General features: G+C 44.5%; 1 protein-coding gene across 7 annotated transcripts in view; it reads right to left on the bottom strand.

The window, feature by feature from the left end:
* Positions 1–17,848, bottom strand: part of SNX31 (sorting nexin 31) — a 70,386-nt gene extending 52,538 nt beyond the window's left edge. For 2 of the 7 annotated variants that reach the window (XM_027064122.2, XM_015078041.3), the window contains exons 1-4: positions 17,657–17,848; positions 17,471–17,545; positions 7,578–7,692; positions 4,201–4,265 (exon numbers count right to left, since the gene is read on the bottom strand). In XM_027064122.2, the coding sequence (XP_026919923.1) occupies positions 4,201–4,265; positions 7,578–7,692; positions 17,471–17,545; positions 17,657–17,722 (321 nt within the window). In that variant the 5' untranslated portion in view covers positions 17,723–17,848. Of the gene's footprint in view, positions 1–4,200; positions 4,266–7,577; positions 7,693–13,772; positions 16,398–17,470; positions 17,546–17,656 lie in introns of those variants that run through there. The other 5 variants (XM_053208196.1, XM_015078040.3, XM_053208197.1 and 2 more) reach the window with 5 other exon arrangements.
* Positions 17,849–18,211: the final 363 nt, after the last annotated feature.

The raw sequence follows: 18,211 nt of genomic DNA, 5'->3' as shown, positions 1-18,211 counted from the left end.
TCATCCTTGATAAAGGCTCTCCTGAGAAGGGCGCCAGGAGGATTGCATGCATTCATGTTTCGAATGTCGTGCGTCCTTGCCCAGAGACAGGAAGATGCTCTTGTACCTGCCGCATCCCGGAGAGCAGGGCCCAGGTGCATGCGATTGCCCAGCAATAACCATTTGGCAACTGCAGGCCAAGCACTTTCAGGAGCAGTGAAAATATGCAGGTGGGGTCTGTATAATATTGAGGCGGGCAAACTGCCTAATCCCTGCTCCTTGGGCTCTTTCAGTTTGGCACATCCACATATCACCGCTGCTCATTCCAGTTCTCCCAGCTCCCACCCGCCCTGCAGTATCGATCTTGCTGCAAGCTTGGTGGGCTGATTCTCTCCTGCGCTGACGGCATCTGTCCGCCACCAATAAATCGCTCTGGCCCTGAAAGGCGGTCAGGGAAGGGTCTACTGGACGTTGGAGTAGACTCACCCCCAATACTAACTGGCTACCCCTTCCCTTTTGCTAATATCCATCCTGAGTCTCGCAGGCCGCCAGATACTATGTGGTTTGTTGTTTTGGTAACTAATGGGAAGAAAAAGCTAAAGTATAATCTCATCTCCCTGCCCACCCCAGAAATCTTCCAATGCCAGCTTACATATCACTTTCTTTGGAAGATCTCCTGGACACGCACGCATCCTATGGCAGGGCCTTCCGGCCCTTTTCTCACACGGTCACGCATAGAGAATGATATTTGTCCTTCACACTGGGGTAAGTGAGCACAAAGCCACCGGCAGGGCCCGCAAATGCTGCACCAGGGCTAAGAAGGTAGAAATCTCAACACAGCCCCCACTCTCTTCTGGAGCATGGCCCTGTATCATGGGCCATGTAGCACAGTGTGTGGTCCTATATCACAGTACTCATTACATTTAGCGACATGCCCAGTGACCTTTCTGTCTCCCCAACAAGACGGTAAACTCCGTGAGCTGAACTGGGTGCCATTCGCTGGTGTCTCCCCCACCTCTCGAGCGGTGTTGGCTCGTAGCGGGCATGCGCTTCATATTTGTTCAACGTCTGAACAATAAAAGGGACAGCATAAAGCAGGACAGGGGCACAAGGAGCATAGAACCACCTGCCTGATTTAAATTTAGTTTCTTGGGGCACCTGGGTGGCTCAGTCGGCTAAGTGTCTGACCCTTGATTTCAGCTTGGGTCATGGTCTCACGGTTGGTGAGATTGAGCCCCACACGGGGCTCTGCGCTGACAGCACGGAGCCTGCTTGGGATTCTCTCTCTCTCCCTCTGTCTCTGCCCCTCCCTCCCCACCTCTCAAAAATAAATGCATAAATATCAAATTTTTTTTTAAAAAAAACCTTAAAATCTTTGTCAAATCTTTAACCTCCTTTGTAAACAACTTTAGAAGCAAAGTGACCTCTGTTTTACCCTCCTTTTGGAGACAGACAGAAAACAACCAGAAGGAAAATCATCCTCGAAGACGTTGAAAATTGTCCCGAGCCTGAACTACTTACTGGGTTTTCAAAGGGGCCGCCAAGTGCAGTGAAAGTCAGACCTGGTCCGGGAGGAGACAAGCAGAGGTAGCAAGGGGCCAGGGGACTCGAATCACACAGAAGCTATCTTAAAGCAGTTAATCACCAGAGACTAGCACATCTGGGAATACAACTCCAGGCCCCATTTGACCCTACCTAGTGGAAAGGGACACCAAAAAAAAAAAAAAAAAAAAATGTGCAGACACATCATCTTTGCAGAAAGCAATCTCTCAGCATGGTTGGGAAGAGAAAAAAAGACATTGTTAATGGCAGCAAATACTTCATAAGTGTTAAGGTTGCCACATGATATTTAAGTGCTTGAAGAGATATTTAAGGGGCGCCTGGGTGGCTCAGTCAGTTGAGCGTCCGACTTCAGCTCAGGTCATGATCTCACAGTTCATGAGTTTGAACCCCGTGTTGGGTTCTGTGCTGACAGCTCAGAATCTGGAGCCTGCTTCGGATTCTGTGTTTCCCTCTCTGTCTGCCCCTTCCCTGCTCTCTCTCAAAAATAAATAAAAACATAAAAACAACAACAACAACAACAACCCTGAGCCATCTCACTCCTGAGCCTGTGCTCTTAACCACTAAGCCAGTCCTGAGGCTACTTGGTCAACAAGAGGGTTTAAAATGCTAGATCACAATATGTGGAAGTGTGGTTATGGCTTCACGGCTAGACACACTGCTCGAGCCCTCAGGCGGAACATTAGAGAAAGTGCTCAGAAACAAGAGGTAAGATCCAGAAGTACAACAGACAGAGTCAAAAGACTCAGCCGGAGCTCCTCCCTGAACACTATGTCAGCTGACTCACGAAGCACAGCCCCTTCTAAAGCTGACTGATTGCCTGAGAAGAAATAGCGAGGGACCTGGGCAAAACTCCCGCGGCAAAGGAGGGAGGGATCGGAACCAACTAAGAGTAAAAAATATATCCCCAAAACAATGCCACTGAGGAGATGACAAGGATAGATGCATTAATAAAAATACACCTTCTCTAACTCAGAGAACGGATGAAAGCCTCAGAAAAAAAGATAAGATAACAAAAGGATATAAAAGCAACCTGCAAAGTTGGTGGAAGAAACAGAAGAGAAAAATAAAGCCATTAGACAAGTGCAAATCTCATCAGAAGAAGCAAGGCATGGTAAAATACTAACAGAATTAAAATGGGGTAAAAATCTTGCACATCATCAGAAAAAAAGACACTCAAAACAAAGCTCCACAACACTGACAGTCCATGACAGTTTTTAAAAGGCACTGAGAGCAAAAACCATAACGTACACAAAAAAGAGGGCAGAAGTGAGGCCAAATGTACCTCTGTGTACTGACAAGGAATGATTTGCAAGATGTAGAATAAAAAAAAAAATTCAGTAAGTGTGTAGAGTACGAGCTTATTTATAAAACAAAAAGGTTACGCATACATATGACTGCTTGTATGTGCACAAAAATGCGTAGAAAGAGCGTATATTAAACTGTAAACAGGGGCGCCTGGGTGGCTCAGTTGGTTAAGAGACTGACTTGGGCTCAGGTCATGATCTCACAGTTCATGAGTTCAAGCCCCGCATCGGGCTCTGTGCTGACAGCTCAGGGCCCGGAGCCTGCTTCAGATTCTGGGTCTCCCTCTCTCTCTCTGCCTCTCCCCTGCTCATGCTCTGTCTCTCTTTCCTTCAAAAATAAATAAACATTAAAAAAATTAAAAAAAAAAAAAAACAACCTGTAAACAGTTGTCTCTGAAGAGGGGTACTGAGGGTCTGTGGTGGGATCATGAACTCTTTTGTGCCGTTCGAATTTTACCACCATCACCACCTCAACAACAAACTGTTCAAAGAAAAAGAAAGTGCATGTGTTTTAAGCCATCAAAAATATGTGAAAATCTACATGGTGACACAATGGGAGACGCCCAGATCACTTCTTGGGTTGAACGGACCAGTTACTATACCAACATGGTTGACCTACCGAGTAAATGAAATTTGCTCCCTTTTGTTTTTTTTTTTTGTTTTTTTTTTCCCAATTCCAATCAAAGTATCACTCCTCCCCTAGCTAGGGATCTAGTTCGGTAATATCATATTATCGTTATGACTTCATTCTTCTCAAAGATTTCCATTCAGTCAAGAACATACTTGCAGGCACAAAAATGTTCCCACATGTACGACTAGAACGAGGGGTGTGCTAACCAAACCTACTTGGCAAACTTCCAGCCTCTACAGGGCAAGTGGCCAGTGGTTCTTTAGGCCAACAAAGGAAATGGAGTTACTATATGTCATTCTGTTCAGACTGAATTTTCTCTGTGATCCATTCACAACAAAGTTAAGAGCAGAGGATATGCTGCGTTGATGTCTTCACTGTGGCACACTTGATCCCAGCCACAGAGGCAGGGTCCCAGAATTGTCACGGGGGCCCTTCATGATAAAAGGTTCTCTTCTCCATGGCCCGTTTTGAGAGGTACAATGCTTAGGCTACAGGATAAAAAGGTATCTGCTGAATTAAAATGAGTTCAAAAGTCAAGCGACCCACTCATTTTCCATCTAGAATCTAAACCGCCAAAAGAACAAAACAAGAGCCATTCCCCGATGTCCCCCAGATGAGTGTATTTTACCCAATGTGGAGCTGCAGGCTGGAAATACACACATGGTAACCAAGAGACATGTTCTGTAGCAAAATAATGACCTTAGTAAAGAAGACCATGCTTACCAGCTGTACGAGTTTTAAAAAGTCCATGAAGACGTCACTTCTCAACATGTTTGGGTCCATGGTTACTGAAAAATACGGATGGTGAGCCAGGTTAGCCTGGGGCTCGGTTGACCTCTCTATTAAATTGCTCTGTCCTCTAGGGAGTCCTACAGGCCTTACCAGTACACCACCGCCTCCTTGGGCAGTGGAGCTAAGACCTCTCAAATACATGAAAATCCACAAAACTTGCCTTCTCCCAGCAGCCTTGATAGCAACATAAACCCTCCTATCAGTCCGAGGCACCTCACTTGATTCACACGTGCCTGTATCGTTCAATATCCATTTTGCTGCCCTAGCAGGATGATGGTGAAGTTCATATGAAAAAGCAAAAAGATCTTTAAACCTGGACTGGGACTCCTGCTTTGGCAAGACATTTCTTAATCTGAAAATGTGAAGTCAACCAAGAAACCCTGGTTGAGAGGGCACGTCTCATAATGACAGGAGCTCTCGAGAGGTTACCCCCGCCGCCGCCCCAAAAGTGATTATAAGGCTGTCAGAGAGATTTAAAGTTTTCTATTCAAGAATGAAATCTTACCACTTGCAACAACGTGGATGGAACTAGAGGGTATTATGGTAAGCAAAATAAGTCAGTCAGAGAAAGACAAATACCCTATGATTTCACTCATATGTGGAATTTAAGAAACACAACAGATGAACATAGGGGAAGGGAAGAAAAAATAAGATAAAAACAGAAAGCGAGGCAAACCATAAGAGACTCTTAAATACAGAGAACAGACTGAGGATTGCTGATGGGGTGTTGGGTGGGGGGATGGGCTAAATGGGTGATGGGGCATTAAAGAGGGCACCAGTTGGGATGAGCACTGGGTGTTCTGTGTAAGTGATCAATCACTACATACTAGTGATCAATCTAGTCCTGAAATCATTATTACAATCATTAATCCAACTAACTTGGATTTAAAAAAATAAGGGTGAAAACAAGTAATAAAGTTTTCTATTCTTTTATACCTATAAGAGTATTTACCCTCTTAGTTTTAAAGCTCGGATACCAATATTCAGGTGCTGTGGCCAGAACAGACACTTCCCCCTGAGAAGTTCAAATTCCTGCATGAGGTCGTTCCCAGACTGCTTCCTCATTTCTTAACCCTCCTTGCTGTAATGCTTCTCCTGGGCCCTGTGCTTTAGCTACACTTATCTATTTACTAACTCTGTGTCAGATGTCTTTCTCTTTTCTTTCCTTTTCTTTCTTTTCTTCTTTTATTGACGTTTCAAATGATTTCATCACATAACTTCTACCGGCATTTACAATTAGCACTGAGTGAAGTCATTTTGAGTTGTACCTTTCCCAAACAATGTTCCATTTTTCAGAATAAAGTAACTAAAAGAAAATCATGAGAGACTTTTTACAAAACATATTGCCTCTTTTTTAAGGGAGGCAATTTTAGAGTGGGGGAAAAAAAGCTCTTGTCTTATTTTCTGGAATGTATGTGGTGTAAATGCAAATTAACATAATTGTTAGCATAGACTCTTGGAGATGGGGAAAGCTGTTGAAAAAAGTGTTCATCTAATTGGTATTTATTAAGAACCAGGTACAATGCTAAGCACTTTGTGTATTTTAGTTCCTTTAATCTTTACAACAAACTCTGGAGTAAATATTATCTCCATTTATCAGACAGAAGCTCAGGTCATACAGCTAATGAAGTACAAACCTAGGATTTGACTGTAGTTCTGACTCCAGAGCCCAAATCTTAGTCACATCACTGAGCTGCGTTGTCTCCTTGCTTTACCTTGCTAGAGGATACAGGAGTTATCCTGATGACAAATGGACAAAGGCCAGGCCTAAAAAAGCAACCCCTTAGGCACTGTGATCATTTGTGAAAAGACCAGTGGTTCAAAAAGGATATTTCACTAAGACATTAGAAATCAAGCCAAGAGAGAATAAAAATTCAGTAGATATTACATTTTGAGTTTGAAAAAGCTTATTTACTGGGTCTAAAAGAAGTATATTCTCCATTACAAAAGACATATGGGAAATAGATGACCTCTAGAATTTTTATTTATTATCTTTAAAAAACTGTGTGCAGCCATGAGAAATAATGAAGTAAATCTATCATTTCTGACTTAGAATGACCTGTAAAATATAGATTTTAAGAGGGAAAAAACAACTTACAGAAGAAAAAAACATTTTTCCTTGTGCTGTGAAGGATATCAGTGGGATAACTGGTGTAGTTTGAAAAAGGTCTCTAGATTAGATAACATTAATTGCCTGATTTTGATAACTATACCGTGATTGTAGAAGAGAATGTCCTTGACCTTAGGAAATACACACAGAAGTATTTAAGTGTAAAGTGGCTTGGGTATGTAACACAAGCATTAAAAAAAAAAAAATACACACACACACACACACACACACACACACACAGGAAATTGAGAGGATGATAAAGCAAATATGAAACGTTAACATTTGGGAAATCTGGGTGAAGAATATACAGAAATTCTTTGCATTATTTCTGCACCCTTTTTAGAAGTCAGAAATTCTTTCAGAATAAAGTTTATAAGAATCAATCACCGAAAAATGTATAGAATAAATTTCAATTTGTGTTTAACAGAGATATGCATACACACCAGCAGATACAAAAATTGTTTCTGAGGAATACATAAAGCGCTTGTAATGATGTTTACTTCTAGAAGCCTCGGGGTCTAGGCTGGAAGGGAACGCACTTTTCATTGTATACTCTTTGGACAGATTCTATTTTTAAAATATTTTGCGTATATACTATTTCCCCTTTCAAAAGTCTTTTTTTTTTTAAGTTTATTTATGTTGAGAGAGACAGAGAGAGCTCAGGGTGGGGGGCAAGGGCAGAGAGGGAGAGAGGGAGAATCCCAAACAGGCTCTGCACTGTCAGCACAGAGCCTGACACAAGGCTGGAACTCACGAAATTGTGGGATCATGACCTGAGCTTAACAGACTGAGCCACCCAGGCACCCCTCCTCTATTTCAGTCGAATCCAGGTAATATGTCTGTGACTTCTACAATCAAAGCCAACACATAACACCCGAGGGCAAATCTGAAAGTTATTTTTAAAACGAAATACAAAGGCTGTATTTTGTATGACTCCATTTATATACAATGTTCAGAAAAGGCAAATATATAAGACAGAAATTAGTATAGGTGGTGATAGAGGCAGGTGGGGGAGAGGAATACGGAGTGACTGATAATAGGTGTGAGGTTTATTTTTGGGGTGACAAAAATGTTCTCAAATTCGACCATGGTGGCTGGTTGTACAATTTTGCAAATACGCTAAAAACCACTGAATTGTACACTTTCAATGGGTGAATTTATCTCAACAAATCTGTAAAAATAAAATCCAAATACATACCCTTCTGCAAATACTGTTCCAACTGCTCCCTTCTCTCATCAGCCATGGATGCGGTCATTGCGAGATAGTACTTTGGCGGAAAGGGTGGCAGGGAATTTCCAAAGATCCGCCTCAGCTGAAAGATCCAGAAAATACACACTTCAGGCCCACAGCCTCCAATGCAAGGTTGGTGAGACACCAAAGCCTCCTCTTACGGCAAGTCTCACTCGAGTACTTCGTTTAAAATCACCCCTGCCTGGTGGCCAAGAGGAAGAAAAGGGGATGCTTTGATTTTCTCAAGGAGTTTATTTCAGTACATGTTTCCAACGATGCTGTTAGGCATACTACAGACTGACATCTCCAGTCTGAGTTTGGTAGATTGGGATACGTTGTAATTTTTCATTTGTTTTTGCAAGACTGCCCACCCCTTCCACCATATAGTATTTCTCAGATTCAGTCCCCAGTAGAATCTGTGATACCAATGATGATAGTTAGAAATTTAATTCCCCTACCCCACGTCCACCAAATCTGAACATAACAGCAGAGGTTTACAGCACGCTAGCTGATAAAGTATCCACTAGCCAGTGCTAATGAGCCCCCAGAATGTGGCTAGTCCGAACTGAGATACGCTGTTCGTATAAAATACATTCCAGACTTCAAAACTTAGTACAAAGAAAAAGAAAAGGGAAATATTTCACTAATAATTTTTTATACAGATTATATGTTGAAATGGTAATATTTTAGATATACCAGATTAAATAAAATTAATTTATTAATAACTATTATTAAAAATCTTTTAATCGGCCTACCAGAAAATTTTAAATTACACATGTGGCTCACATTATATTTCTATTGTGCAGTACTGGTTTATAAAATTCCTATAAATCAGGGCACCTGGGTGGCTCAGTCAGTTAAGTGTCTGACTTCGTCTCAGGTCATGATCTCACAGGTTTGTGAGTTCAAGCCCCATGCCAGGCTCTGTGCTGACAACTCAGAGCCTGGAGTCTGCTTCGGATTCTGTATCTCCCTCTCTCTCTGCCCCTCCCCTACTCTCACCGTATCTCTGTCTCTATCTCTCTCTCTCAAAAATAAATAAAAATTAAAAAAAAAAAGACTGTTTATAAAATTCCCATAAAGTTAACATATGACCCCAGTAGGAACCCAGTGAGTGAGGTCCTTCCCATCCTCCTACCCATCTACCCACCCAATTATGGATCCAAGATCACGGTGGCAGTTATTTTTATGCAAGCTAATAGTAGATGCATCAAAAATATGTTTTAAATTAAGATAACCAAAGTGCATTTTCCTTCATTCCAGCCCTGCACTTACAGAGGCAGCTTGAAGATGAGGCCAGCATTCTCTTTATGAGAAAGGAAACTAGTCAGAAATCAGGTTTTAACAACGTGCCTCTGGAGAAGACGGGCTAAAGCTCTCTTACCATAGCCAGTAGCTTAAAGAAAATGAAAGCAGATCGAAGAGAAACAAACGGATAGGAATTTTAACTCCATGGCCTTTGTCACAAACACAGTGTGTATCTGGTGAATATGCACCTTGCACAGGCCCTAACTTCAAAATACGATACAACCACGTGTCGCCACCCCCATTGCCATCACCCTGGTCCCAACCACTGTCCCCTCTTTGCCTGATTATTGCAGAAACTATACAAGAGTATAGTTCTCTGCTTCTGCCCTTGATCCCCTTCAGTTTATTCTTAATACAGCATCTAAGGTGATATTCTGCAAATGCAAGCTAGGTCACTCCGTTGCCCCGCTCAAAATCCCCCATAGTTTCCTATCTCATTCAAGGAAAAGCCAGGATCTTTCAAATGGCCTTGGAGCTGTGCCAATCAACAGGATGACCGCCAGCCACCTGGGACTACTTACTTTTAAACTTAAATTCATTAAAATGAAATAAACCTTAGAAAAAAATTGTTTTAATGTTGATTTGTTTTTGAGAGAGAGAGAGAGACAGAGACAGAGCACGAGTGGGGGAGGGGCAGAGAAAGAGGGAGACACAGAATCGGAAGCAGGCTCCAGGCTTCAAGGTGTTAGCACAGAGCCGGATGCGGGGCTCAAACTCACAACGCGAGATCATGACATGAGCCAATGGTGGACGCTTAACCCACTGGATCACCCAGGTACCCCAAAAAGGAAATAAAATTTAAAATTCGGTTCCTCGGTTGTACCAGCCACCTTTCAAACACGCAATAGTATTTGAAAGTAGCAAGTTGCAATTCAGTAGCTACTGAAATGGACAAAGAGCATTTCCATCAGCACAGAAAGTCCTACCAGACGGTATTGGTTTAGTATCTAGAAAGGTTAGTAACTGCCTATAGGTAAGATACATTAAGTGAATGGATGGCAGGTGGTGGGGGTCAGGGTTTTTACTCTTGGCGTGAAGATTTTCAGATAAGGGAAGTAGGCCAGAACGATCGATGTGGCGATGGATTAGAGTTGGAGATACTGGTAGGAACTCATAGCTTCACATAGATACAGAAGGTTACATATAGAAATATTTATAGATATGTACACACACACACATTTTCCTTGGTTTCTCTTGCTCCAACTAAAGCAACCAGGACTCCATGAAGAAAATAGCTGATTTTTAGGACTGAAGCGGGGGATATATAAGAGGGATCTGGAGCATCTTGTAGCACCAGAAAACAAGAAAGTGCTCAAAACAACACCACCACCACAAATCAACAGTGGGTGCATGTCAAAGAGGCACAGAAGCAAACTCAGAGAGCTCCATGGGCCAGATATGGGACAACTAAAATAGCAAAAACTAAGGCAGTATTGAAGTATAACCCCACTGGAATTACCCCAGTGATCAAGGTAGTCATCAAGAGTGATAGGTCATGTTGATGGCAGGTAATCTTCCTGTGATGTGATGAGAACAGCACTGACCTCTGTGATCTTTCTCCCAAAAACCCATAACCCCAGCCTGGTCGCATGAGAAACATCAGAGCCTAACAGAGGAACATCCCACAGAATCACTGACCAGTGCTCCTCGGAATGGTCATTAAAAACAAGGAAAGTCTGGGGCGCCTGGGTGGCTCAGTCGGTTGAGTGTCCGACTTCGGCTCAGGTCATGATCTTGTGGTTCGTGAGTTCGAGCCCCGCGTCGGGCTCTGTGCTGGCAGCTCAGAGCCTGAAGCCTGCTTCGAATTCTGTGTCTCCCTCTCTCTCTGCTCCTCCCTGGCTCATGCTCTGTCTCTCTCTCCTTCAAAAATAAATAAAAACATTAAAAAAAAAAAAACAAATAAGGAAAGTCTGAGAAACTGACACAGTCAAGAGGAGTGTAAGCAGACATGACAATAAACGTAATATGGTGTCCTAGATGGGATTCCAGGGCAGAAATGGGGCATTAGGTTAACAATAAAGAAGCATAACTGAATTGTGGGCTATAGTTAATAATAATGTATCAATATTGGTTCCTTAACTGTAATAAACGCTCCATGCTAATGGAAAATAAGAAGGGAAACTGGGTGCAAAGATATATGGGGATGTTCTGTACTATCTTTGCAATTATTATGTAAATCTAAAACTGGTCCACAAAAAGAAAGTTTATTTAAAAAACAAACAAACAAGGGCGCCTGGGTGGCTCAGTCAGTTCGGCATCCGATTTTGGCTCAGGTCATGATCTCACATTTGTGTGTTCAAGCACCTCGTCAGACTCTGTGCTGACAGCTCAGAGCCTGGAGCCTGCTTCGGATTCTGTGTCTTCCTCTCTGCCCCGCTCCTGCTTGCTCGCACGCATGCTCTCTTTCGCTCTCTCTCTCAAAAAAAAAAATATAAATAAAACGTTAAAAAAATTAAGAAAAAAAAAACACCTGATATTCTGGTTTCCTGAAAAACCAGAGGTTCTGGAACCACTGGGTTCACATTCCTCAGGTAATCGTCTCCCGAGGAAGCCTAAGCAGTTCCCACCATTTCCCATTGCCTCTCACCTGACTCACACCTCCCATTTAAACTACCTGCCTGACCCCTGTAGCCATCGACTTTTGCAACCATTCCTCCTTTAAATCTGTTAGCATAAAATATCATAGCAACAATTCTTTTTTTTTTTTAATTCAAGGCATTTTCCTGTTATGCCAAACACTGTCCAAAGACACCCTGGTTGGAGCATCATCCCAAGCAAGGCTGTTCAAACAACCTGGGATTTATGTACCCTATCTCTGCTAATTCCATTAAATAAGAGCAGAAAATCGTCTTCTTTGCATGCAATTATTTCCTAGCTAACAGATTAAGCGATCTTTAAAAGGCAATTTTCTCCCTAGGCATGTGTTCATAAATGTCGAAGATGCTCCCAAATTGGTTTGAATCACAGCAGCCTTGAGCCACCAGAGCCGCCTGGGTTTTCCACCAGCAGCAGAGCATCTTGGGGAAGCCCCTATGCCAAGGTCAAGAACTGGGGGAAAAGCCACCGAGACTTAAGGTTCTAGTACCCATCACAGCACAAAAACTCTCCCAGCAGGTTTCACAACCTGAGCTGACTTCTCAAGGAATCTTTCCCCTCCCCTTTCTGATACTGGTCTAAGAGGGAAGATAAACATATAACAGACTGAGTAAAGTCTGCCAAAAGTCAATCATTGACTCCCCAAGTTCAACTCCGTCAAAATATAACCTTTTCTATTGGTCTCAGAGAGCACACAGTTTAGCTATTAAAACCAGTAGCATATTAAGGATTACCTGGCATCAGAGTTTAGCCCAAACACTCTTTCCAAAAACTGTTCAGATACTGAAAGGAAAACACACCTCTTTTATTCTTTTATCATGAGATGTGTTTGTTTGCTTGGGGTTTTTGTTTGTTTTCAAAAGACCATGTTTCAGATAATATACATTTTCAATCCCAGCACAAACTCCGGCACCATTTCTCCATCACACAGCTCTGTCTTTCAACATGAACAGGACTTTACCGGTCAGTGGAAAATATCACCCCTTTCCCTGCTTATGCACCTCCAGTCTCCCCCCCCCCATACTTATTCCGAAGTGGTCACCCGGGACAATCGGAATTACAGGTACAAATGACATCCTTTCTACTGTCAGTTTCTAATGTTGACTCATCCATCCTGCCTCTCCAAGGCCCCTTGGAAACAAAACCCCAGATTTACCGGATCTAGGGCCACAGTTCAAAGCAATCTGGGCAGCGGCATCTGGTACCAAAGACCATGAGCCTGGAGCTTGTATATTATCTCATTTGTTCATCAAAATAGCCCTGTGAGGTAGATGATCATCGTCACCATTAACATTGTCATCCTGCCACCTTTATATCAAGGTTATGTGACAATCACAGTAACCTGAAGCTCAGGGAGACGAAGTGACTTTAACCAAAGTCCTACGAGCTACTGAGTGGTGGATTTTCGTTACTTTTTCCTTCTCCCCCTCATTTTTCTCCCTTCTCCCTCCTTTCTCCCCTGCCTTCTCCTCCACCAGATCTCTTTTGAGCATCTACTAAAGAAGGATTCTGTGCTGGGTATACTATGCCAACGGTCCTCATTCATTCCTTCATTTAAATATTTGGGTTTTGTAACTAATCAGGGGAAACAAAATATCTGCACGAAAAGAGGAATATGACAAGATCTGAACACGAAGTAAAACAGGAATCAGAGAAAGGCATCTTGTGAAATCGAGGAGGACTTTCCAGAGGAGGTGAGGCTTGAGATGGGTCTTGAGAAAGGGCTGGTCGCTAACCAGTGGGCCAGAAAGCAGGGGGTCTGCCCAGGAGGGGGAAGTGAGGTAGATAGAGGTTATGAGTGGGCCAACCTGAGACAGAGAATGTGAGTAGGGAGAGAAGAAAGGAGCTGGGCTGGGTCAGCAGCTGGCAGGGAGGAAAACTAAATCAGCACATACGGGCTCACCAAGCCTTCCACTGAAGGATCCTTTGCAAGATTCTGTGGCTCGTGCCTATTGCCGTAACTGATACTAACAGAACATTTGCAAAGAGGCAAGCATCCTTTTCGTAGAGTCCAGTGTCACTTACACAGGATGGCCTCATCCTTAACGCTAGGTCAAAATGAGCCAGTTGAACGTTTCCTTCACAGGTCTCTTTAAATCCCTTTAAGGGAGGGGGTGTAGGCAAGAGCGGGGCATAAATCCAACCGGTTTGATGTATTCAAAGGCACAGAAAGAAGTCAGTCAAGCAGTTCACATGGCAGAGAGATGAGGAGCACTCAACAGCGGAGGGGCGAGCTGCCAGACCTTGAAGGAAGCTCACTGAGGGACGAGCCTGCATGCAATGACTTCAGAGGGCACCATTCACAACCGACATCTCGAAAGCACAGCCAAGTTCAGTCTTCTATGCGTTAGCCTGCACGCAACTTGGCGGAGAAAGAGCAGGGGCCACCTCACCTGGGCGGGTGCCTCTCCTCAATCCCAAAGTTATCCAATATACAAAACAGAAATCCAATACCTAAAGCCAAAAATCCCACGTGCTGAAGCGCCGTCTGCCCTGAATGTACCACAGTGAGTGCATGGCATCTAATGGGAGCTTAGAATAAATGAACGAATGAATCAGTTAATTCTATAAGGTGAAATTTCTGTTCTACCAGGATGCAGAACTTCCTGGGAAAAATACCAAACCCACACACAGATGGGGCCTTGTTTTGTTTCCTGCTTATAGTATTTTTGTATTAAATCAGATTAAGAATTCCGAGCCATCTCACATCTTCAGTGGAATAAGAAGAACAAAATCTAGCTGAGTGGTGCCTGAGAGACGTCCCCCAAACGTTCTGTCTCCGACTTCGGGTTGCCAGACAAAACACAGGACGCCCACGTAAGTATGTCCCAAATACTGCACGGAACTACTTCGACCCAAAACTTCTTTGTTGCTTACCTGAAATTCACATTTAGCTGGGGAGCCTGTGTTTTTATTTGCTAAATCTGGCAACCTTACTCGACGATCTACACAACAGGATTGATTAATGATGACGAGTGCCCTGCTGACCCCACAGAGGCTTGCTAGGCAGCCTGAATAAAATCCCGTGCCTGGAACTCTGGCGGAAAGCAGATCTTGGTTGCCTGGGGCCAGGGGTGGAGGGAGAGGTTATCAAGGGCAAAGGGGCAAGGGAACTTACATGCAGAGTGCAAAAACTGTTCTTTGTCTTGATTGTGGTGGTAGTAACATATACATTTACCAAAATTCACCACACTGAACACCGAAAATTGGGAGATTTTATTATGTTATTCCCAAATAGAGTAAAAGCTTGTTACTTTAAGACTCCATTGTTTTACTGATACAATTTATTTTGTTAACTGTAGTAAGAAAACCACAAAATTTAATGGGTCGGAGCAGGTCCTGGAGATCAGATCTTGGCTCCGATACTTACTAGCAGTTTGGCTTTGGGCAAGCTGTGCCTCAGTTTTCTCATCTGTTAAATGGGGCTAATTATAATCCTGGCTCATAGTGCTATTAAAATGAAACGTGCTTTTACATACAAAGTTCTTGGTGCCAACCTTAACACACAGTAACTGCTTGCTGTTTTAAATTAATAATACCAATATTCACCTAAGTTCTAAGTAGTTTTCTTTTTAATGAAGTCATTCCTGTAGAAACAAGGAAAAGGATAAGTTGCAAGATATAAGATAGTTGGAAGCTGGATAAAGAAATCTCCACTTTCAGATTTTGAAAAATCTGGGACAAATATGAAGTATTAATTAATATCTACCCTGTACCCCAAATTGGGCACCAGGCTATGGCTCTTCAATATTTAAGAGTCCACTGTACTAACAGTTTGTTTTCCCTGGCTTCCGAAACAGAATAAAAGTCTACTCACTTTATGGCTCTGCTTATGAACCTACGAAGACTTGACAGGTCTTAGTTTTTCTGAAAACGAGCATTTTCCCGAGTCTGTTGGTTAAGGAGGGCCAGGTTCAGGAATTCCTCAAGCCTCTCCATCAGTAAGTGTTTAACTGAACACATGTTATGTGCCAGGCTCTGGGAGAAAATGGCCCCTACTCTTCACAAGTACTCTGGGAAGTTGACACCCGTAACCACCTATTTGCTTATTATTTGATGAAAAAATGGAAGGTCAGAGAAGAGGTGAGGTGACCAGTCAGGAAGCAGTCAGTCAATTCCACACCCTCCTGCTCCTCACGGCTGTCTCCTGCTTTTCACACTGTGACGGCAGCCTGCCCAAAGCCACCCCTCGTTACAGAAGGCGGATTATTGGGCGAGAGGACACATCAACTTCCTCCGCCAAGTGCCAAACACACCTGTACTTTCTCTTCCCTTCAGATCTCCATCTGCCTACCTCAGCAGTCCTCCCAAGTCCCCAGACACATTTTGGTCACAAGTAGCCGCTCATCTTGCAGAAGTCTGAATCCATGCCCTTCCTCATGGAGTCAGCCAACCGTCATTCCTGAGCATCTGCGGGGGCACAGGCACCTCAGCAGGCGGTAGCAACTCAGAGATGACCACACGAATTAGGTAACGAGCACATTAAAGCTGTTTTATGTGGAGTCCAAAGAAACTTCATCCTACCTTGGAAAATGGACTTTCTTCCAGCGCCCGCTGATGGGAGCAAGAAGCATCCCTGCACTGTTTGCAACAGTAAAACATGGAGTTGAGACCTGTCCTTCAACAGAAGGCAGTTAAAGGAAATGTGTTCTATGCTCGCTAGAAACCCAGATTGCCTGGAAGGATTCTCCCCCAAATAGCTGTTGCTTGGGCAAGTTTGTTTCTTGGCTGTTGTTGTTGTAAGTTTTGTTTAAGTAATCTCTACAATGAACCTGGGGCTCAAACTCATGACCCTGAGATCAAGAGTCACATACTCTTCTGACTGAGCCAACCAGCGGCCTCTTTTGCCTCCTTCCTTCCTTCCTTCCTTCCTTCCTTCCTTCCTTCCTTCCTTCCTTCCTTCCTTCCCCTGGGGCCTCTTTTCCTTCCTTTCTCCCTTCCTTCCTTCCTTCCCCAGGGGCTGGCTTCCTTCCTTCCTTCCTTCCTTCCTATATATGCTCTTTAAAATCAGGATACAACCCCCGCCCCCAAATGTTTTTAATTAAAAAGAAAACATGCACGTGGCACCTGGGTGGCTCAGTCGGCTGGGCGTCCGACTTTGGCTCAGTTCACCATCTCACTGTCGGTGGGTGAGTTTGAGCCCTGCATCAGGCTCTGTGCTGACAGCTCAGAGCCTGGAGGCTTCTTCAGATTCTGTGTCTCCCTCTCTCTCTGCTCCTCCCCTGCTCACACTCTGTCTCTCTCTCAAAATAAATAAAGATTAAAAAAAAAGAAAAAGAAAACATGCATGGAGGCAGAGGGAGGGTGAATTTTATTTCCAAACTTTCATTTACTCCTCTAACCCATTTTGGAGACTTGGAACTCTTCCTTATTAGGACAATAAAACCCTTTAGAGCGTGCTAATAAATCAGGCTGCCTCGCAAAGAAAATGCCCCACATCAGAGGGAGAAACTATAGTGGGAAACCGCCTCCGGTCTTGATCAGTCATTTGCTTCCTGGGTTTCCAGCCTGCCGGTACTCGAAGCCTATAAATACACTCATTTGAAAACAAAAATACACACACCTTTTCAAAGAAGCCTAAGACACTCTGGGAGAGAGAAAATTAAATACCGATCTTTGTAACAAGATTCCTAAAACTATAGCTCCGTCTAGATTTAGTGTGCTCATTCTGAACGGGGACATAATGTTGGGGAAGAGCTGAAATGCACCCTGCCAGCGTGGGCTGCTGGGGGTCGATCACTGGGCTGGAAAGCGGTTGGGAGAATCACCTGAGCCAATTCCCTCACCTCCCAGCTGCAGAGGGTTAGGAGCGGTAACCTATATAAACAGAGCTGTAGGCCGAGCGTTACCAAATCGATCCTTACTCCAACCCCGCTTCCCAGATTAGGGGCTTGCAGCGCTCAAAAGGTCCGGTGTCTTGGGGCGCGCTTTTCCTCACCTGCCTCGAGCCTGCTCACCTGTTCGTTCCAACGGTGCAGCTGGCTGTAGCGCACCCTGCAGAAGAGGTACCCGTCCAGGTACACGGAGTACAGCTGCAACACGGAGACAGAGCGGCTCGGATTAGCTGAGCGAGCAGGTGAGCCCTCGCCCCGTCACGTCGCCGACCGTCTCCCCGCCCGATCAACCCCTGGTCCCCAGCGCACCACGTAGCGGCCCCCCAGTGCGTCCGGCCGCTGCTGGGACACCGGGATGCAGAAGTGCATCTTCATGGCTCTGGCGGGGGTGGGGAAGGGCCGTCGGCAAGCCGAGCCGCGGCGGCGAGTCCGGGCTCCGGGGAGCAGAGGGCTGCAGGTCTGCAGCGGCAAGGGCGAGTCTGGACCCGCCGCGGCGGCCGGGGCGGGGCTGGCACCGCCCCCTGGTCCCCGCCCAGCTCCCGCCCAGCGGTCGGTCCCGGGAAGGTGAGGAGCCGCGCTCGCAGAAGCCGGACCTGCCAGTGGCTCGACACGGGTGTGTGGACCTCTCCCGGCTCCTTGGCGGGAAAATCGTGCGTGGGCGGGTGGATCGCTAGAAGCCTTCTGGGGAGAAGGTCCTAGGTGGTCTTCAGATTTTCATCAGAACCCACAAAAGCTTAAAATCGTTGCTCCAGCCACATACATGTCCTGTCCAGTGCCAAGCAAGTAATGACTCCCCTGCCCCGCCCCCAACACCGGGGGAGGGAGAGAAGGAGGCCTGGGGGGGGAGGGGGCGGAGGGGCGGTA

The sequence above is a fragment of the Acinonyx jubatus genome, chromosome F2 (assembly GCF_027475565.1).
Source record: "Acinonyx jubatus isolate Ajub_Pintada_27869175 chromosome F2, VMU_Ajub_asm_v1.0, whole genome shotgun sequence".
Classification (NCBI taxonomy): Eukaryota; Metazoa; Chordata; class Mammalia; order Carnivora; family Felidae; genus Acinonyx; species Acinonyx jubatus.
The sequence above is the reverse complement of the archived record's forward strand: the minus strand, read 5'-3'. Positions and strand labels throughout refer to the sequence as shown.